This window comes from Lethenteron reissneri, chromosome 43 (assembly GCF_015708825.2).
Source record: "Lethenteron reissneri isolate LAM-NWPU_2019-01 chromosome 43, ASM1570882v1, whole genome shotgun sequence".
Taxonomy (NCBI): domain Eukaryota; kingdom Metazoa; phylum Chordata; class Hyperoartia; order Petromyzontiformes; family Petromyzontidae; genus Lethenteron; species Lethenteron reissneri.
Window position 1 is genome coordinate 6,871,477 of NC_083821.1, and position 23,158 is coordinate 6,894,634.

The 23,158-nt window shown below is 46.6% G+C and overlaps 1 protein-coding gene across 5 annotated transcripts in view; it reads left to right on the forward strand.

The window, feature by feature from the left end:
* Window positions 1-23,158, forward strand: part of LOC133353250 (phosphatidylinositol 3,4,5-trisphosphate-dependent Rac exchanger 2 protein-like) — a 220,446-nt gene that overhangs the window by 71,678 nt on the left and 125,610 nt on the right. For 3 of the 5 annotated variants that reach the window (XM_061569342.1, XM_061569344.1, XM_061569345.1), the window contains exons 13-18: window positions 2,297-2,400; window positions 5,530-5,579; window positions 6,909-6,984; window positions 11,386-11,461; window positions 13,607-13,770; window positions 22,541-22,633. In XM_061569342.1, the coding sequence (XP_061425326.1) occupies window positions 2,297-2,400; window positions 5,530-5,579; window positions 6,909-6,984; window positions 11,386-11,461; window positions 13,607-13,770; window positions 22,541-22,633 (563 nt within the window). The remainder of the gene's footprint in view (window positions 1-2,296; window positions 2,401-5,529; window positions 5,580-6,908; window positions 6,985-11,385; window positions 11,462-13,606; window positions 13,771-22,540; window positions 22,634-23,158) is intronic. The other 2 variants (XM_061569343.1, XM_061569347.1) reach the window with 1 other exon arrangement.

Genomic DNA, 23,158 nt, shown 5'->3' on the forward strand with positions numbered 1-23,158 from the left:
TGTATCTAGATTGGTGGCACAGTTGTTGGCACACTGCGCCATGAAACCCAAGCCACCTTGCCACAACTAACATCAGTGGAGAGTGAAATTTGAACCATTCCTGGACCCCCCCCCCATCACCCCCCGCCGTCACCAACCTGCATTGACCGGCGTGGTGAAGTATGGTCTAGCCACTCACATGGCCGATATGGCTTGGGGAGATCTTCATCCAGTAGTGGATTAACAACGGGCTGTACGTTGCATTGTAATGTATACAGCATGTATGCAAGTTGAACTTCTTCCGTGCACCGTACGTCGGCAACCGCCCTAATCGGCGGTGTGAATCTGTACGTGCCATACAGATGTGTGGCACAGTTGAGAGTGCTTTTGTCACAATGAGGTAGGCTATGGGTTGAAATCCCCAGTTGGTGGTGGACTCAACAGCGTTATCCTTCGAGGTTCAATGACTACGAGTAGAAGTTTGTGGGGGAGTCAACATTGGATTTCCTATGGAGAGTCTCAACTCCACGCCAGGGGCATGTGACCTTTCCGCCACTGGCCCAGGGCTGTAAAGGAGCAGATGAGCGCTGCCACGTGCTCATTTTAAGCGGGAAGTCAACCTTCATGCAGTGCTCACACGGGGGACTGTTTTGATTTAAACTGTGATGTGTAGTGTGCAGATCGTATTACAGCTGTTAAGTAGGGGGTTGCTGTTCCTGATTCTACTCAGAGCGTGAATGTGCGTGTGTGTGTGTGCATATGTCTAGATTGAAAACTCATTTTTTTAGAACTGATTTTTGTGTTTAGTTTCTTGTCGTTCCACCTGCACCTCCGATTAGCACGGTTGGCTATGTACGTGCGAAAATACATTCAGCATGTATACATATGTAGTGAGTTCAACTGAGTTGCAGACGTATACTTGGAGGCAACACATTTATTTAACTCCAACACATGGGGTAACTTCTCCTTAACAGAATAACAACCTATGGTGGTCACCACCAGGCTAGCTACACTAGTTACCACGTGACTGGTGTAGTTAGCCAGGTGGTGACCACCAGGCTAACTACACCAGTTACCACGTGACTGGTGTAGTTAACCACGTGGTGACCACCAGGCTAACTACACTAGTTACCACGTGACTAGTGTAGCCACCACGTGGTGACCACCAAGCTAGCTACACTAGTTACCACGTAACTGGTGTAGCTAGTCGCGTGGTGACCACCAGGCTAACTACACCAGTTACCACGTGACTGGTGTAGCTAGCCAGGTGGTAACCACCAGGCTAACTACACCAGTTACCACGTGACTAGTGTAGCTAGCCAGGTGGTGACCACCAGGCTAGCTACACTAGTTACCACGTAACTGGTGTAGCTAGTCGCGTGGTGACCACCAGGCTAGCTACACTAGTTACCACGTGACTGGTGTAGTTAGCCAGGTGGTGACCACCAGGCTAACTACACCAGTTACCACGTGACTGCTACTACAGACCAGACCACAGCTCGGGTCCAGGTCCACGTGTTGAAGACTCAGTAGAACGTAGACGAATGTTTCTTCAGGAAGAACAACAACGCCGGTCCTTTTGGGGACCCGGCTTCTATTCTCTGCGGCGTGGCTGGCTCCGCCCTTGGTCACGACCACCTTTCAGAATCCTCGGGAAGGATCTGGATGCTATCCACGTGACCACCCCTAGCCCCCACTTGGGCCCCTTTGTCGACTTAATTGGTCACGTGTCCTGTCGGGTCAACCAGAGTGCCATGGCCTTTAGTCACCTCATCATATGCCGGCACTCCCACACCCTGTCCTGTAGGGCTGGCACTGCACGCCAAGCATGGTGCCATCTAGCGCTATCAATCAGGGCTCACCGGGCTCCTCTAGGGCCGGTACTACACCCACACATGTCCGTGCAGAGTGGTCGTGTAGCGGTTAGTGCTGGGCTACGTTTGTATGTATGTTGAACTTCTTACACGCCATATGTAGCCACCTGTGCTAACCGGAGGTGCGGAACCCGGCCACCCGAACCCATCGACCCGAGTTCGATTCTTGCTCATAGCCAATATTAAGCACGAATATTTGAACCAGTCCTGGGCCTCCTCTAGGTCTACTTGGCTTCAAATGAGTATCTGGTGTGATGTGTCAGCGTTGCCGGTGGGGATACAAAGGTGATCAGTTGTGGCACTGGCCACATCACTCCCTCGTGTGCCATGCTGGCCTTCGTAGGTGCTCACCAACTGTACTTGCCCCAACAAGTTTGGATGTCTATATGGATGATCTTTGTTTTTATGCACACTCGTGTGTGTGTGTGTTTATCTGTGAACAGTCTCAGACAAGCACCAGTTCAAGGATGAGCCGTTATTTTATCGTTTTCGCTACGATGACGGAACCTTCAAACCTCGGAACGAGATGCAAGACATGATCTCTAAGGTGAGAGATCCACGATCGTCGTCGTCGTCGTCATCATCAGCAGCAGCGACGGCCACATGAAGCACGTTAGAATACAGTCACAGCAATAACATTAGCGTTCTGGAGCAGCGAGCAGCTCCATAAGACGTGTTTAAACACAGAGTGAGTATAACACACGAATTGCACTGTATATGAGTATACAGCGACGACATCGCCCAGCCGATGTTGTGCGTTTGCCTTCTTGTTGCAGAGCTTTTTGAGGTTGGAATCGAGAAGGCCACCCCGGTTATTACCGTGCTTGCACGTACCACAAGATACGCCGCCGTCTGATTCACGGTGGACGTTAAAATATCCCCCCCGACAATATTCGAAATGAGGAGGCCACTGTGTGCCCGGTGTGGTGGTCCACATTTTTTGCCCAATTCAGAAAATGTACCACGGAAGTTGCTCAAATGGGACGGTGCGTAACAGTATCTCCCATCGACTGTGAAAAGGGACTACTGGACATCTGTGAAAAAGAGTTTTAAGATATTATTGGGTTCATCCAATCTAAATTCGGATTCTGATTCTTAATAATGATTCCACTGCAGACTGAGAAACACAGCACCTTGGTGATAGTAATACGCTGTAAGAGTGACGCGAATACCAGATGCATTTATAATTATGGATTGTTAGAAAAGGATGTGTGAGGCTTGAATGCGTCAATGTATACATGGGATATGTGTTTGTGTGCGTGTGTGTATGTGTGTATGTGTCTGTGTGTATGTGTATGTGTGCGTGTGCGGTAGTGTATCGGTTAGCGCGCGGGTTCGATTCCTGCTCACGGCCAACACCAGTAACGATTATCTGAACCGGTCCTGGGCCTCCCCTAGGTCGACTCAGCCTCAAATGAGTACCTGGTGCAGTGTGTAAACATCGCCACTAGGGAGACAAAGGCGGTCGGGCATGGTGCTGGCCACCCACCCCCTCGTGTGCCGTTCCGGCCTTCATAGGTGCTCGCTAACAACACTTGCCCCTACAGTCTGTTCAGGCTATATGGGGGATCTTTTTTTGATGCATGAGCAGCAGTTCGTGTGCTGCTCTATGAACCCGGTGAACCGAGTTCGATTCCCGCTCATGGCCAACACCAGTGATGATTATTTGAACGGGTCCTGGGCCTCCCCTAGGTTGACTCAGCCTCATATGAGTACATGGTGCGTTGTGTAAACATTGCCACTGGGGAGCCAAAGGCAGTCGGGCGTGGTGCTGGTCACCCACCCCCTTGTGTACTGTGCCGGCCATCATAGGTGCTCGCTAACAGCACTTTCCCCAACAGTCTAATAAGGCTACACGAGGAATCTTTGTCTTTGATCTGTGCATGCACGATGGTATTTGGCAGCCCGAGTTGCATTCTTGGTCAAGTGCAACACCTCCAACTATTGGTGTCTAATCTTTGCTTGGGCCTCCTCTCAGTCCACTGAGCCTAAAATGCTTATCTGGAGGTACTGGCATTTGAAATAATACACACGTGACCGGGGGGGCATGGTTCTGGCCACACCGTCTCCTCTGTTGATGTGCTGGTACGTAAATAGGCATTCGCTCACAGCACGGTAACTAATCGGCTGTTAAGTTACATGAGATGTGGTGGTTTGTGCACGAATGTATGTGCGTGTGAGGTCGACTTTGCCTCAAATGAGTACCTGGTGCGGTGTGTAAACATCGCCACTGGGGAGACAAAGGCGGCTGGGCGTGGTGCTGGCCACCCACCCTCTCGTGTGCAGTGCCGGCCTTCATAGGTGCTCACTAACAGCACTTGCCCCTACAGTCTTCTAATGCTATACGGGGGATCTTTGTCTTTATCTTTGTTTTATGAGCGAGTATACATTATTGCATTGTGTGTGTGTGCGCCCATGCGTGCGCTATTGAACGTGTGTGAGCGTTGTTTGCATGTATGGTGAACTTCTTTTGCATCGTACATTACCAACCCTGCTAATCGCAGGTGCGACTGAAGGTGTGCGTGCATGCGTGGGCATGAGTTGATGAATGTGCGTTTACGAGTGAGAAAATAACGGATACAAAACAATAACATTCGGATTTATAAAGCATCTAAACATGACCGCATCTCAAGATAAAAACAATTTTTCAATTGTTTCAGAGGCCAAAAAATTGTAGGAATGTGTGTGTGTATATATATGTTAGGTTGACTTGGCCTCAAATGAGTACCCGGTGCAGTGTGTAAACAATGCCACGAGGAAGACAAAGGCGGCTGGGCGTGGTGCTGGCCACCCACCCCCTCATGTGCCATGCCGGCCTTCATAGGTTCTCGCAAAAAGCGCTTCCCCCTAAAGTGTTTTAAGGCACTATGGGAGATCTTTCACTTTATACGCACACGCATATGTACGTAGCATTTCACGACCAATATTATTAAACATTGGTTTCTTTTGGGTTAGGCCGCATAGATAAAATAAACAGTATATTACAAACCCTCCTCCACAGCCAATAAAAAAAATGTCACGTGACTCAAACGTGGCTAGATTCATAATTCCTTCGGCAGCTCCACTACCGGCGTTACTGTGGACGAGTCACCTCACAACATTTCAATGGGTACGACGTGGCATCTTACTTGACGAGCCGGGTCAGGAAGCACGTCCACTCGAGATCCGAGCGAGCAACCTGCTCGCTTGCTCGCTCGCTCGCGCCTGGGTGCAATCTCCAGCGAAAGGCCCGTGCCCCGATGTAAACATTGTGAGATCGTCTTCTTGGTTCTTTCGGTAAAGTCACGTAGAATGGAAATAATAAAGTAATAAAAATAAAACATCATAAAATAATTCTCACGACGTTTCGGCCACAACGCAAGCAGCCGTCCTCAGGTGAAGAACAGGTCTGTCGGGGAGACAGCGTCTGAATGAAACACCCCAGGCTTGGAGCGTACATTTAAGCTGCTGGGTTAAATCGAAATTGTGAGATCACTCCCCAACAACAACAATAAACACCGGCGGTGCTGCTGAAGCGGCCGTACATTTGGCCACGTTCGAGTCGCGCGGCACTTTCATCAATTGGCCGCGTCGGGTGCGGGAGGGCTTCACAACCTTTCATTCACACGACCTGGCAACTGTGAACCGCGTGCATATGTACGCTCGTGACGGCGTGTCTGTGACGTTCTCTTCACAGGGAGTGCGTCTCTACTGCCGCTTGCACTGCCTCTTCTCCCCCATCGTGAAGTGAGTGGAGAGTTTGCACCCCGCGCTGCTTGCCCACTCACCTACGTCAGGTTGCCGCTCAGATATCCAAGTCTGTTGTTCGCATGGTGACACCCTCCCGATGTTATTCATTTTGCCGTTTAACGGAAGCATCGCGAGGTTAGAGGCGATCGCTCAATATTTACCGGTCGCTCGGCGGAGTTGAATGATGCATTACAGTCAAATACGCAGAAGTGCCGGAGTGTAGGGGGGGGGGGGATAGACACGAAGAAGTAGAGGAGGGGATTTCTGAGCAACCTGCCGTGAGATTCTCAGCTGTTGACGTTGACACCAAAGGTAACAACTTGAGAGAAGCGCACGATGCAAGACAATCTGAAACTTCACTTTTCCACGTGCATATTACTTGGCACCAAAAGCTATATTCATGAATTATTCGTATTTCCTCTGTCATCATTACGAGCCATGTTCTATCCACTGCTGGGCGGGGATCAATCCCCTGGCTGCTACTTTCATCACAAGTCGAGTCAATCGATCACTTCTCGCGATGTGTCCTACACAAGCCCATTTACTTTCTCTCTGCAAATAACTAGTTTTCTTTTTAACACATACTTAAGACAGTAATTGTATTATTGTTAACAGTCACTACTATAACATTATACTAAGGCACAAATTCTTGTTGTAAAATGTACAAGCTTTATTCACACATCCGGCCCAACTCATGCTTTAGGCAGTGCTCCACGTTGGGTGAGAATTGACCGGGTAATTCTTTTCAGATGTTTTTTGCCACTATGTGAATCTGGAAATTGTACGCCTGTGTCGATATGTTAACTTCCGTGGGGCTGCCACGGTGGTGAGATGTTAACTACCTCGCCTGGTATGCAGGAAGTTGTGGGCTCGATCCCGACCCTGATGCCTGCTGTATATTTGGAGTCTCCGTGTTCTCTCTCTCTGTCTCCCCGTGGTCGCGTGGATTTTTCTTCAGGTCTCAAGTTTTCCCCTCCACATTTAGAAACACACATTTAGAGCATTTGGCTTGCGATCAATGTTCACCTGTTGCGCATGATGGTCGCCCATCCAAACATTACCCAGACTCAACCATGCTTAGCATCCAAGATCTGAGGTATTCCGTCGTGAGTTTTTGGTTTTTCAATATTTTTATTTTTGATAAAAAAAAATTATTATTTGAATTTTTTATTATTTTTTTTTTAATTATTTTAGTTTTCTATCTACGTGACTTTACCGAATAGAACCAAAGAACATGGGACTAAATTTCGAATGAAGTGCCAATTTAGGTTTCACTCAAAGCCTGTTCTGTAATTCACGTGGTCGTGTGTTTTTCTATTTCTGTAGGGATAAAGATTACCATCTGAAAACGTACAAGTCCGTGATTATGGCTTACAAGCTCATAGACTGGCTTGTGTCTCAGGTGAGTGCCTGTCATTGGATTTTCAATCACACGTGGAGGCATTTTTCCACTCGTATACAGATAAACACGTTTCATGTTTTCCCTTGTCATTACCTGTAACCTAAATGCATTTATTCAAGACCCCACACCCACCCACCCCCAATAATGATGCTTTATTTTGTCCTGGAGGTCACCAGGTGGTCAGTGATTAAACTAGGCTCCCAAGTGTAGCGAGCTCATGGTCTCAGCCTGGTCACCAATGACTGTACACGGGAAAAAAACATAACTAATGAATTATTGGGTAAAATTGCAGCTCCGATAATTGAAACATTTGTATATATTTCTTATTTTGACTGCCACGCAATAAACGTCTCTCCGCAGTAGGGCAACAAGGGGGGTGTGCATTGCCTGCCGTGTGAATAACAGGTCACTTTAAGGTAATATCGGGAGTAGTTCTATGATATCTACTTTTGGCGAGATGCCGACAGCACATTTGGAATAAAACCGAGACAAAAGATAAAAAGTCGTCCCAGTCTTGAGTGAGAATATTGTTAATCCGTTGTATAGATTTACCACGACAGAAAACTCCTCGACTTTACTAAATAGGGAACATGATGTATCATACCAAATGTAGCAGTTAATAGACATCAACTTAAATGCATTCACCAATCAATTCCCACAAAGAGCTATTTTCCAATTTAACGTCTATAATGTAATCACGAGATGTGTTTCGCTCTACACAGACCGCGTATAGAGTAATGAACCCACCTATTTCGTTATCATTTATTCAATTTTGAACCGCAGTTGCCTCGATTGATTTGGGAGGCTTGTTGTTTACGGAGCTCGTGAAAACAACGGTTATAGGAACGCACCGCGTTCCAATCCCTGGAATCCGGTCCCGTTTCCTCTTCCAAGTAATTTGCTCGAGCTGGGCAATGTTGATAAAGTTAGGTGAGCCGGGCGAGGTGTTATCAGCGAGCACATGATGGGGAGAAATGCAAAGGGCTGTTGTGGTTTGTTTTAATGCGCATACCCGCGCGTGTGTGTGGTGTGTGCCTTGTGCGGAGAAGCGTGGCGTGGCGGTTAGTGCGCTGCGCTACGAACCCGACCATTTGGGTTCGTTTCCTACTCACGGCCAACACCAGTGACGAATATCTGAACCGGTCCTGCGCCTCCCCTAGGTTGACTCGGCCTCAAATGAGTACCTGGTGCGTTGTGTAAACATCGCCACTAGGGAGACAAAGGCGGCCGGGCGTGGTGTTGGCCACCCTCGTGTGCCGTGCCGGCCTTCATAGGTGCTCGCTAACAGCACTTGCCGCAACAGTCTGTTAAGGCTATATGGGAGTCGTTGTGCCTTGTGTAAACAACAATGAAGTTAAGCTAAATATGTATTACTTTTTGTTTTTAAAATTTAAACAACAACAATAGGAATAAAGACAAATCTCTATTTTATACCTGCATTTAAAAATCTTGTATATATTTCCAATTTCAAAAATTTCCAGTGTTTAACCATTCATGTATGAACATAACTATGAATAACTGATGTTTTATATATACAGTCATTATGAAAATTATTTTTATATTCCGTTTCATTATTTCGCATGAAAAAATGAGAATTTGTTTCCACTGAATCCTCAATTAAGAGAGAGAAAAAAAACAACAAAAACCCGCCAAGAGTATTAATAAAAAAAAAATATAGACAGTCTGGAAATGTTTTCCTGCTGGTCCCAATATTTTACGAGCAAAATCCTCCTGGCCTCGATCAGTTAACAAAAACCCTCAAAACCAACGGGGCACGCGAGAACCATTTCCTGTTGCTAACCCATGGCCACGCGTAACGCGCTTTTCATGGCATCATCAGCCAACTGCCGATCGCTCTCTCGCGTCAAGAAACAAGCAAATTAGCTTTTTTTGTTTCGTTGAATATATTAAAATCTTACCTAGATTTACTTAGATTTTTCTTATTTTTCCAATTTTTATTTTATTTTCTATTTACGTGACTTTACCGAAAGAACCATAGCATATGAATTTCTGCAGTCATGAAAGCTTTAAGTCAAAATTCAAGCAAAATAGCATCAGCAACGTGGAGGTCACAATCTCCCACCACCACCACCCTCCCCTAGCAGATGGCGACGGTCTGTGCAGCGGTGTTGATTGCCCCACAGTCCTTGTAGGCTCCAGTGACTATCGGTTGGCAGGTGTTTTGTGTTTTTTTCCCTACGAGTAAGAGTAACCCGGGCAAATCGACGCATCTCGTTCGGGCGAAAAAAAAAATGTGAAGAACGCGATTTGCGGGCTGCTAGAGGGTTATACGAAGCGAGCTTAGTCCTGAGAGCCGTGGTCCCCCCTTGGTTCGGCGCTCGCGTGGGATGCCGTCGCCCTGGGAGGTTGGCGTTGAGTGTGACAACTTCACAGCGAGGCTGCGCACGGACTCGTGGGTGCACTCAGTTGCTCAGTTTCATTTATTTGGTGTAGCCCTGTGAGCCATTCGGCTCTTGAATCGGGTGCAAGCGCAACAAACAAAAAAACAAAAACATGAACAAGAAAACATCTTAAAGTGACTGTGCAAACAGAAAATCCAATAAAAGACAGCAAAATGTATTTTTTAGTGTTTTCGAGCGTTACCCCGAATTTCAGTTGTATTTGTGGAATTCGTCGACGTTAGTTTTTTTAATGTTGGTTGCGATCGCAATCGTTGAAAGGCTCTTTCTGCGCATGAGAGAGCCGAGCTGTTGTTCAAGACTGATATGGAGGTCAGAAGATAATGCACTCTGATAGAAAATGTATGTTCATACCCATATACTATGTTTTGCAAACCTAATACTCTTTCCTAAGTCTCCCTTATAATAGGATTTCATCTGGTAATCAAACAACAACAACAAGCGGCAAGGAGTACAGCAATATATTCCTAAATCTATCTGTGCAGAGCTTAAAGTGTTGGACCCTAATGTATAGACATATGCTTTATTTTCGTGTACTTCAACATTGCAAACACTCATACACGGCATTTGCCAAACGCCCCGATGCACAGGACAACTTCAAAAACGCATCTTTAGCCTCAATTGGGACTTGGCTGGGTAAATAATGGACATTATTTTTCATTACTCCGAAGTTGTATCGTTTTATCGCTGATTACATTGAGGTGGGTGGGGGGGGGAGAGCCAATAGATTCCCCCAGCCCCAAGCTCACAATGGACAAATCGCGCGTTGTAGCGTCGTGGGATTCTCTTAGCATCTGCAACAGATGTGGGGGCGGGGTGGTGGTAGAGAGAGGGAGAGAGAGAGAGAGTTGGTATCTGGGAAGCCAGCGTAGAGGCTTGCGACGAAGCTTGAACCCTGCGGAACGAGGCGCACCTCCGGGACCACCCAGTGATGCCGGCTTCTTTTCATCTCCAAGCCGGCCCCTGGCACGGTCCCCACGTGATCGTTTCGTCCTTTTGCCTTCTTCAGAGCCTCCTTTTTTCACCGTCGGGTTTCGTCCGCGCTTTGTAGCCGGACGTCTTTTGTTGCCGCCACGTCGCTGAAACGAAAAAGTGATTAAGCTTAATAAAATTGTCGATCGATGAATCTGATGAGTAGTTTATTTTTTTTTTGGGGGGGGGGGGCATTTAAGCCCTGACATCATTGCGCGTTGCGCCGAAACGTATTAGGACGTGCGTCAATCGCTGCTAATTTGGCGATTTTAGTGGAGGCGGATTGTGTTGTGAACATTAAACGCGTCGTGAAATCGGCGCCGTTCCGCATCAAACCGCAGTGTGCAGTACGAGCGGTACCTTTCGGTGACGAGTAGGGGGCTGGTGGGAAGATGCAGTGCCACTGGCGGTGATGCACAAGCGGACGGATCAAAAACAACTCTACGCATCTGTCATTGACACTGCCCTCAAGAGGAAAACTGATACCATAGGCCATGATAATCGGTGATACTTCTTTTTGCTCATAAGAAGGACCATTCATACAATTTTTCCTCTTTAATAGCGGGAGTGTTTGTGACGATTGTGTTGCGTTTTTACTACTACAGTATTCCCCCATTATTCGCGAGGGATACGTTCCGGAAATGTTCGTGAATAGAAAATTTTGCGGATAATGATATTGGCGAACGACTATTGTGCGGGCAACGTCTGCAGATGCTTTGAAAGCTCTGAGAATGTATCTCTCTCTCTCTTATCTCTTTTTGTCATCACTTTCTCTCTGATCACTTCATCTCATCACTTTCTTTCTCTCTCTCTCGACGGAGTCGTGGTAGAGTTTCGGATGTGATTCGCGGATGAGCCAACATCGCGGATAACGAGGTAATAGCCGTACTGTGTTTCGGGCTATGACTTCTTCAGAGTCCGCGAACGGGGCCGTTGCCCTGGCGTGAGTCATCCGTGCCTAAGTCGGGGGTGGTCTTTGTCTCCTTGTGCCGTCACGTGCCGATGGGAGCAGGGAGACTGCCGCACGCGCGAGGAGGCCGTCCTGCTCGGCGTCGGCCTCTGTAACAACGGCTTCATGCACCATGGTTCGTACGCCGCACGGACGCCCGACTCGTACGCACGCACCGCTACGTGTCCCGTCTGCGTCCACGAGCGTTGTCCACGTAAAGGCAAAGGTCTCCTCCCCCCTGTGTAGCCTCGACAGACGGCTGGGGAAAGTGCTGTTAGCGAGCGCCTATGAGGGCCGGCACGGCACACGAGGGGGTGGTGTGGCCGCCACCACGACCCCAGCCGCGTTTGTCTCCCGAGTGACGATGTTTACGCACCGTGCCGGGTACTCATTCGAGGTTTGATGAAACCCAGGACCGATCCAGATAATCGTCACCGGTGTTGGCCGTGAGCGGGAATTAAACTCTGGTCCGCTGGGTTTGTAGCGTAGCACGCTAATCAATCACTACACGACCGCTCCCTGCAATATCACACACGCACACCTCATAGTCCGAGACATCACTTTATGTACACGCAGTTCGACATCACGCACCACGGCATGCTCAGCTCTTATCTATATTTGCGTTAGGATGAAACGGAACCTCTAGTATGCATGGCTAACTGGAGCGTTTTATGAGATTGTTATCATCCACGGTTTCAGTTCGCATAAACATTCAATTCCGTGTTTACAGCCCCTCCATTGTTTCCATTGTTGTATAATTATCATTAACATATAATTTGCATAAATAATGAATGCTTACATGCATGACGCATGCTGTTGTGTGCATCACAGTTTACCTTGTCACTCTGTGCTGATCTTTTACCCGTTGTGTCCCACCCTACCACTCTGGCAAAGAAGGGCCATTGCCCGAAACGTCACCTATCATGTACCTTTTTATTTTAAGGTAGTGTTATTGATGAATGCGAGTTGTTATTTAATTTGTTTTTGTGCACCGCTACCCTATGCACGTGGGCTTGTACACGATTCTGATGCCTCTTTATTTAGAGTTTACATGTCTCTCTCCCCGTGGTCGCGTGAATTGTGCTCCGGGTCCTCCGTTTTGTCCCGCTCCACATTTAGAGTCAACTTGCATTTAGAGTATTTGGCTGCTATAAATTTACATATCATAAGCCACTTATTTTGGCTATATAGCTCAGTGGGCCTTACTTTGTAAAATAAAAGTAGTTTGAGTGGTAGTAGTATTACCGTATAATTGGTTACATTTCACTGAAAATCTTTTAAAACTATTCTCCGACCAGCAAACGTGACTTTTCCCGTCTCTACCAAAACAGATATTTTTTTGTTTGTTTTAAATCCCCTCCTCTGAACTGTATCCTTTCCACCAAGAAGTTCATTCCTCCGGAACACTGATTAAATTGCAATTCAAGAAACCGTTTGAATAAGATTGCAAAACCATACCCACAGAGGCATTATAATCTATTTCAAACGAGAGCCAAACATAATCAGGGGGTTTGTGAAACAGCGTGAATCTGCATTTTTGGGATTTTCACCAGTTTCCAGTGCAGGGGCATGATAATGGCCTGGATGTTTTTTTATTTATTTCGAAATGCCAAGTGTCCTTTTTTGCTGAGCTGGTTCTATACAGGGAGGCAATAAATGTTATTCGCAACATCAATGCCGAATGGGTGGCAATCAATGTGCAGTAAACGCACCCCCTGCTGCTATACGCTCTCTCTCTCCCACAAATTGATGAACTGTCACTTTCAGGGTCACGATTCACGTGTGTTAGCGATCTCATACGCGCCGTCTCATCTCTACAGGCATATTCATTCCATCAGGCCGATATTTGTCCGTAATATTATAGTTCGTCCTCATCACACACAATGTAATGCATGTGTTGTGAGGGTACGAGTAGACTTTAATTGATGTTTACATTCCTTGCATATTCAACCCTGGCTGAACCTCCTTTAGGTTGACTCGAGCTTATATAGATAATGCGGAATGGTCATCTGCTTTGTACCTTGGCCGTTTATTTAGCGTTTTGTGTCTGTGACCTGGGTCTGTCCAGTGACCTCCGGCCAGTGAGCCTTCAAACATCACATGGCCTCAAGGTGCACCTAGCCTGGCACAAGCGCTGTGGTGATGTCATACGCCACTTAGTTGCGAACGACGGCTGTTGTTGTTAGCATGCACACGTGTGTCACCGTCCGTCCGCGTAAATGTGCCGTGCCCTACCGCTGCTACTGCTGCTGCCACTGCCGCTGCTGCTATTGTGATTCAGTGCTTGAGAAGAGCGAGTTCAAGGACGACTCGCTGCTCTTCCGCTTCTACGCGGACGAGGATGCCGAGGGGTTGAGTGGCGGCATGTCGCGGAAGCTCTCGCGCTCCGTGAGCCTCCGCGTCGACTTCAAGGTGGTGGAGAACATCATTGGCAAGACGCTGCTGGTGAGTGAGCCACTCCAGCTCTTCCAGTGGGACACGAGCGGCCGTACGGACACCGGCGGTGTGGGCAGTGGTGGCGCTCGTAATGAAAACGATTTGAACGACAGTGTTTTTATTTTACCAGGTAAGGCCCACTGAGCTATATAGATCTTTCTTCTTGGTTCTTTCGGTAAAGTCACGTAGATTTGAAACAATACAAATAATAAAATAAAACATAATAAAATAATTCTCACGACGTTTCGGCCACAACGCAAGCAGCCGTCATCAGGTGAAGACCAGGTCTGTCGGGGAGATGGCGTCTGATGACGGCTGCTTGCGTTGTGGCCGAAACGTCGTGAAAATTATTTTATTATGTTTTATTTTATTATTTTTATTGTTTCCATTCTACGTGACTTTACCGAAAGAACCAAGAAAAGATGAATCCCTGCAGTCACGAAAGCTTTAAATCGAAATATATAGATATTTTTCAGAAACGACCTGGCCACAGATGATAGTCCAACGAAGTGGCTTACCATCACATGGACATTTACAGAAGCCAAACACTCTTTAAACGCATGTTGATTATTAATATGGAGGGGAAAAAAATCTTAGAAAAATCCACGCGACCATGGTGAGAGAGAGAGACACACGCAAACTCCAAATATACAGTCGGCTCGGTCAGGGATTGAACCCACGACCTACTCTATACCGGGCAAACTAGTTCACATCTGGCCACCGCGGCTCGAATATGAATTGTAGACATAAGCTTAGGGTCCCAGGAAGCTCAAGGGCTCTCAGAATCGTGTTTATATGAATAAATACCAGCCGGGCAGTCGGTTTATTTCGGGTAAGGCCCATTGACATGGCGCAACGGCCGAAGCGGCGAGCACCGTTAAGTGGGAATTGGGTCTACGGCGGCTGCATAGAACAAAAGCAGGGGGAGATTTAATACACGTGGCGAATAAACAACGAGAAATATGTACAACGGAAATCTAGCAAGCGATCCAAAATAACGTTATGCGTGACACTGGTGAAGGGCACCCACGTACGGAATTAAAATTGAATTCGTAACGGCATGAATTACAATTGACATCTCCCACGTTAAACTAACAGTAATTTCAATGAAAATAGGCATACTCAAGCTCCATAAATACACAAATCTGATTAACATTTAAAGGGTAAAGAATCGCTCTCATTCCCGTCTTGTATGTATGCCTCGGAACGATCGCGACAACAAACCGTTTTGCCGAAAGAAGAGTGTTTTCGATCGTGTATATTCCACAGCGCTACACATGGACACTGACAAAGAAAATTTAACAAAATTCCGAAAAGTATGCGGGAGTGGAACAGAAAGGCGCATGCTCGGAATTGCACTAAGAGACAGAAGGAGGGAAAATGCAATCCGAGATATCATACCGACTGCCAAAGAAAGCAAGTGGGCTTTTAAGAGAACACATCACACAGAAGGGCTCATGGCCAATATATACGAGACTGGTGACGGGAATGGCAGCCAAAGATGTGAGCACGCCCGACGGGGACGAGGATCGCTGACGATGGAGCGATGAGATCGGGCGCACCGCCCAGGTAGCTGTGCATCAGCAGAAGGCCACGGGGAACTGGCGTAGAGCGACGGGGGAGGGTAAGAGAGCCTCAATCCAGCAGCGGATAAGGCCCCGGAAGCCGGGGGGCGCTATGATCGGACGGCGTTTGTTTTTAGAAGCTCGCTCGTCCTCGCTCATCGACTCGAATTGGCCTCCACGGTGGGGTGGCGGCAAGCGCCCCGATGGGTTCCTCGCGATGGCTACGGCCGCTGCGGTGGTGGCAGCACCAGCACCTTGTGTGGTGTTTGTTGTTGTTGTTGTTGCTGCCCCCCCCCCCCATAATTGTTGTGCAGGGCGCTTGTGAAATGACACCGGCCACAATGGAGGCACGAGAACTGCAGCATAGTAACTAGAGCCATTTGTTGGACGGAGAATACCGTTGAATAGTCTCCAAAAGTCTTGAGATACTTTTATTTTTTTTTATTGCTGACAGGCTGAGGATGTGTGCGTGGTGTGTGCATCTTTGTGTCTCACGGAGAATGGGGAAGTGTGGTAGTTTAATGGTTATAGTGTGTAGTATGCTATTATTACATTTATTATTTTTTATTTATACGTGACTTTACCGAAAGAACCAAAGAATAGGTTATAGTGTGCACTGTGCTACGGACCAGATGATCCGAGTTTCATTTCATGCCATGGCTAACATCGGTGGCGAGTAATGTCTGAACCGGTCCTGGGACCTCCCTTAGGTCGACTCAACCTAAAATAATTATAAGTGCCTGGCGCAATGTGTAAACATCAGCACTGGGGACACAAAGGCAGACAGACATGGTGGTGGGCACACCTCCCCCTGTGTCCTGTGCAGGCCTAAATAAGTGCTCACTTAGCAGCGCTTGCCTCAACGTGTTCTATAGAGCTATCTGGAAGGTCTTTGTTTTGTGGGGATCGGTGGTGCAGTGGTTAGCGCACTGCACAATTTACATGGCGACACGAGTTTGATTGCTGGCCACGGCTAACATCAGTGGTGGGGTGATATAACTTTTCCTGAGCTATCCCTCAGGTTAAATCAGCTTTAAATGAGCATGGGGCATGGTTGGTAAATAGTAGGATGTAAATGTACATTCATGTTATCATCAATGTAATACATTCTTTGCTCACAATGCATTCATGCAATTATGCATTTCACACCCGTACGTAGCCAACCATTGCTAATCAGAAGTGTGGGGGAAGGACAACAAACTAAACACAATTCACTTGGTATATATCTTCTTTGCATTTGATTTTGTTCAACCCTGTAGCCACTGCAGATGATACGTGTATGCCACAGCGGAACTGAAAGAGCCAATTCTTGAATTGAAATGCGACTCTACCCCCTGACATTTTTCGCCGGCTCGCGAGGAAAGCGAATCGTTAATGTAGCGAGCAAACGAGAGCGCTGGGCTGCCCGTGATCCTGGCCACATCGCCTCCTTGCAAAGCACCACGGTGGCGTTCATCGGTGTTCACCGACTGCACTTTGCTTCGGGGGGTCGGTGTGCTGGAAGTGGATAAAGTGCGCCGTGCGCTACGACCCCAATGGGAGACTGTGTTCAATCTCAGACCACGGTGCGAGCAAATAGCAGCGATAATTGTTTTTTTACCCTTCTATCTGGCAACAAAACTGATACCTGCAGGTATTGTGGTCTATGCAAACATGACTCCTTGTAAAAAGGTGTCAGTTTTGTTGCCAGATAGAATGGTAAAAAAACAATTATCATATTTTTACTGGCAAATGAGGTTCCAATGGTGCAAATAGCAGCGGTTGGTATTGGACCTGGCATCGGTCTCACTCGCTTCCATTTGACAGAGCAAAAGCGGACGGGGTGCGTCAACTCCGGGGCTGTGCCAACCTTAAATAAAGGCATTCTCACAAACAAAAGCTTGTGCCAGCTTAGATGTGAGATGTCCGCTGCCTTTATTAAAATTCAAGTTAAGATGGATTCGGGTCACGACTGCTTGCGTAAGGTTTGTCACGTAAACAAAACGCGCCACTTAATTGCGAGTTCAGCACGCCCGTGTGTTGGAAAGTAATAAACCCACAACATTCACAATTCGATTACGACATTTTGCCGGTAATAGCAACCAGCATAATCAGGCGACAGCTAGAATTGTGGAGAAATCCTGCTGAGAAGGGTAAATGTGCTTGTGTGAATCTGTCACCGATGGTTGAGTCCCCTTCCTTCCACCCACTCTCCTTCGATCACAGGGGCTGTTCACGGCTTGTGCCAGCCATGTGCTTCTACCTGTGCCCTTTACTCGACTAGCAACTTGGCAACGCGCTTGTGCGTGCCTATGGGTGCACAACCGTGCTGTTGTCTGCATACGCAGTTGTGTGTGCGCGCGTATGTCTCTCTATGCATGCGTGTGTGTGCGCGCGCATTTCAGTCTGCCTATGTATCTGCGCGTGTGTGCTTTTTGCAAGCTCAATAGCGTATTTCCCCCAGGGTCGTCCCAAGGCCTCTGTATCTGCTCAGAATGGCTAATCGACTGTAACAGCATGAAGCATGGGAAATGGTTTCAGCTGTTTGAGCTTGCTTGGCCCATCGCCAGTCACTGCTGAATGTGTGCTGGCTTGTGCGTTGTGTGCGCGCGTATGCGCATGTGACCCTTGTGTTCACTTGTGCACTTATGCATGAGTGTCTTTGTTGTGCGCGTTCACGTGTGTGTGTGTGTGTGCGTACGTGTGCGAATGGTGTAAAACCGCTACACTCGTTAATGTGCCGTGTGTGTGTTTGTCTTTATGTGGGGAGTGGTGGCGCAGTGGTTAGGGCGTTGCACCACGGACTCGGCGTCCCGAGTTCGGTTGCCGCTCACGGCCAACATCGGTGATGAATATCTGAACCGGTCCTGGGCCCTCCCCTAGGTTGACTCGGCCTTAAATGAGTATCTGACGCGGCGTGTAAATATCAGCATTGGGGAGACAAAGACGTCCGGGCATGGTGCTGACCACCCAAACCCGCTCGTGTGCCATGCTGGCCTTCATAGGCGCTCGTAAGACAGCACTTGCCCCAACAGTCTGCTGAAGGCTATGGGGGGGGGGATCTGCGTGTGTGCGTAGCAAGAGCTCTCTTCAATCCCCCTCTCTGTTTCGTCTGTCCAAGTCCCGCCCATCCATAATGCGTGCGTAGATGCGTAGTTCCTTTGTTTCACGACACAATGCCACGAGCAAAAAAAAAATTCAACTGACGATTCTTTGTAAACAATGTTTCCCATGCTTCTACGCCGCACGTGCCAAGATATCTAGCGGGTACTACAGCCACGGTTAAGTTTATCTGCAAAAGTACAACTTGGAAATGCAAAGCGATGCATTATTGTTATTATTTTTGGAGCGCGTCGCGAACAGCGTAAAGTTTGAGGTCTGCTTCGGGGAGACGTTTTATTTTACTTATCAACGGGAGGTGTAAATTTCGATTTAAAGCTTTCGTGACTGCAGGGATTCATCTACTTGGTTCTTTCGGTAAAGTCACGTAGAAGGGAAATAATAAAATAATAAATAAAACATTATAACATTTTCTTTTGTTATATTTTCATTATTTTATTATTTCCCTTCTACGTGACTTTACTGAAAGAACCAAGAAAACGGGAGGCGTAGCCAACTGAATACCGAACATAGAATAAAACCACACCGATATCTTAACCTGTACGCGATCGTCCAACGTTTCGTGACTGGAGTTACGTGAAGCATCGCCGATCAGAAATTCCACCTTCTCGCTGTGTGTGCGCCTTCTCCCACCAATTGTCATTCGCAGAATTGGAGGATTCATGGGGGAACGTCCTCTTCGCACATCGATACTCCGTTTCACAATATCAATATCAAACGTTTTCGTTTCCCAAAAGCCACAACTAATGATTAATTTGTATTTGTGAACCTTAATTCAACTCGCAGGGGCAGGAAATATATGCAAATTTTTTAAAGTCCACCGCTGGTTTTTCAGATTGACCTTTTTTATTGAATCCATGTCCTGTATTGGATTAACAGTCGTTGAGAAAAGTAATATGTGAGATACATTAATTCTAGATTTGAAGCTTTCGTGACTGCAATGATTCATATCAAGTAAATTACTTGATACAGCTGTCGTGGCTGTGACGGTACCACTTGAAGACGGAAGCTTGTGTTGCCTCCGAAACGTCGTGATTTTTATTTTATTTTACTTTTTAATGTTTTTACCTACGTGACTTTACCGAGAAAAAAACCTAAGAATATGTGAGATACAAATAATTATGTCCTTCCCAAAAACCAGCCAGGGTGACCCCGTGGTAGAGCAAGCACAACCGGTCATCGAAAGGTTGCGAATTCAAATCCTGGTTGCGGGTTGATTCAGCCCATCGTACTAATGTTATCGGGTCGGTAACATTAGTAACACTCTATGGCAGCGGTTCTTAACCACGCACCCCCTGAGGCTGCGAGATGCCCTTTCTGGGGGTGCGAGACGTGGCCATGTGTTTTTTTTAGAAGGTAAATCATCGAACATACAAATTTAGTACGGGCACGTGAGTACAACTACTTTGTTTCATCAAAGCCTATGTATTTGTTAACGTACAATTTATTGTACGATTGAGAACCAAAGGGAGTGCGAAGGCCGCAGTGAAGGTTAAGGATCACTTGCTCTGTGGGTAAGTCAAGCAGTGGTTGAGCTGGAGATAGACTTGCTCCTATCATAGGAATGTCACCTCTGGTTCTGAGCTGTAAACATGCGACGAGCATAGCCTTGGTGCTCACGATTGAATACATTTATGACACAGTGAATGCATTTTACAAAATAAGCTACACGTGACAGATGTTATCCAATAATAGTAGGTTTTTACTCTGTTAAACTGGTACAAAACTGACACCTTTATTCAAGGCATCATGTTTGCAATAACCACAACACAAGCAGTCAAAAAAGCAAACAAAAAGAAGCAACTCTGATCATGATAATAATATGTGGTTATTGCAAACATGATGCCTTGAATAAAGGTGTCAGTTTTGTACCAGTTTAAAAGGGTAAAAACCTACTATTATATTTTGCCACTGGTAAAAGAGATCTCATAGTGTAGATGTTATCCAATTGCAGATAGAGTCAGAAACAAAACTGTTTAAACAATCGCACCACACATGTGGTGGCTGTTTTAGAGAAATAATAATTTATTGGAAAACATTATTTTATCTATACAAATACTTTTTATTTCAAAAAAGCCACACCTCTGATTAGCACGGTTAGCTACGTATGGTGCGAAAGAAGTCGAATATATAAAATTCAAATTCATGTTCCATTATTATTGGAAACTCAAGCTACGTGGGGACAATTTTCCATTTGTGGTGCACAATTCTATATCAGTCGATATTTCTGCTGTGTGTTGCATATTAGTGACGAAAAAAAAATGTCCCTGAAGTGCCTTGATAAGATACAATCGCGTGCCATTGCATCACATCCTGGGTCCCCACAGGCTTCTGGAACAAACAAAAAAACACTTCCCAGGTCAAAGGTCTGCTGATTGGAGAGGGTATTGATTGAGTTAAATCTTTTTTTTTTAAACACAAATATTGAGTGAAATTGATTTAAGCAATAAAATCACTTGACGTTTCATTCTTTGGCCCACAGGCCTACTTCCACAATTCCCCCCCCCCCCCCCCAGTTGTACGTGCTGGAGCATGGAAACGTTCGGACGATTTTAACCTCCCCGAGTTTCAGCAGCAAGTCTTTGCGCCGTATTGACCAATGTCACTGGCTGTGGGTAGCGGCAGCCTTCTTCAACCGGCAATATTGCGGCTCCAAAATTAGTCGTAGCAATCGGTGTAGCGCCTGTAAGTAACCTTGCAAACATCTTAGTTGGTGATGTGTCGCCAGTGGTGCAACAAAGAACTTGACACATTCATCAACAACAAAAACATAACACTGGTCAACAACAACAAAAAAAATTCTGGCCTGGACTTTTGCAGCTGTTCTAGACTAATTTCAGGGTGCCGATTCCAAATCTGATCTCAGATTTGCTCTATCACATCATTTTTATGCTATCGGCATACCCCATTTTCATTGATTTTACCCGAAATTAACTTTATTCTGCAGTTTTTATTGAAAATGCAATATTTTATATCTCAAAAACCTGCTGTGATAGACAAAAACTGATGCCAGATTTGGAATCAGCACCCCAAAATTACATTAAAACCATTGGAATACCTAATGCCAAGAAAAAGTGTGTTGACCAGTGTATATATAATAGGCTGTTCTGGGCAATGCACTTTCTAAAGAAACGTTTCCTGAACGTCACCTGATATATATTTATAATTTTAGGGTAATGTTACATACAAATACAATCACGATAAAGATCAATAGGTCAGAAGTTTCCGCAAAGTTGTCAAATTGGAATAATTTACTTATTTATTCAGCAAAGCCATACTGGTGCCCTGCTAAGTTTATTTTTTTTATTTTCAGATGTTTTCAGCCAATTAGCGATTGCCCTGCTAAATTGTTATATTTAATTTTAAGACGTTTAATACAAGCGAGAGAAAACCGGAGCACCCAGAGAAACCTCACGCACATGAGGACGGCAACTCGCTGTCCCCGTACAGATGGAAATGGATGGCGATTAGTTCACTTGCTCTACCGCCTTCTCCGGGCGCGCCTGGTTATGTCACCCTCGCCACCCGTGGGAAGGGAGTTTCGCAGCGTCTGCACGGTGATCCACTAACTCTTGCTGCCTCCACCTAGTGCTGGGTCATAGGCGTGCATAGCCACCCCTGCCCGGCTTTGAATTGTGTCTAAAATAAATAAATAAACCCAGCACACTGCCCAATTGATTTTTTTTATTTGTGCCATTTTTTTTTTCTGATGAAAAGCGGCAGACAATGGCCAAATCAGTGGAGAATCGGAGTGATTTATGATTTTATTTATTTAACTGAACAGAGTTTTTGGAACTGCCTTTTCTGTCAACACAACAATTAAAGCTCTGGGAAAAAAAAAATTCACCTTGAACCTAGGCAGACAGCACCGTCTCCCCTCATGAAATGTTCACAATCAGCTGGGACATGTTGAGGTTGCACAATATAGCAAGTAAATCATTCAACAGACGTACAGAGTACCTCCTTTTCCCCCGTGTCTCACCGATGTCTGCTGCATCTTTTCAGTGGGTGAATTCAGACGCTGTACTAAGTTAAGTTGTACGGCATTGCGTTATTGACATAATGTACAGCCATTTAATGTTAATGGCTTTGCCCTCTCCTCGCCCCGTGTGCAGATCAAGCCCAGCAAAGGCGGCTTCGGATTTGAGATTGAAGACAAAAACAATCAGGCCATTGTCAAGTCTGTGGAAAGGGGCTCCTACGCCGAGGTTTGTGCACAACTTCCCGGGTCAATATAAAAAAAAAAGATGGGCCATTGCTCCTTCAGCCGGTCGCTCCGATGCAGCCTTGCAAACATCAGCTCCCCCACGCCTCCATTCGCATGAAGCGGGAGTCCGTTTGCCCGGCAACGTGCAGTCTGTGATGTATAATCATGCAGACACGTGCATTGTCGAGGCTGCATAGAAGTTCTGGAGGCCTTGGGACTGTAAGCCCGGGGCGGAATGCTATGTCGGGCCCCCTTATTTATCGGCATGACAAACCCAGGCTTTTTTTTGGGGGGGGGGGGGGCTCTTTTGTGTGAAGCCCTGGGGGCAAATTGCCACTTTATCCCCTCCCCCTGGGCATCCCTGGTAGACTCGGTGTGTACGCATGCCAGAGGTCGCAAACGGGTTTTGATTCCTTACCCGTACCCATACCCGGCCGCACCAGGGTCGCAAACGGGTACCCGTACCCTACCCATACCCAGCCGGGTACGGGTAGGGTACGGGTATCAGGTACCTGATTGCGACCTC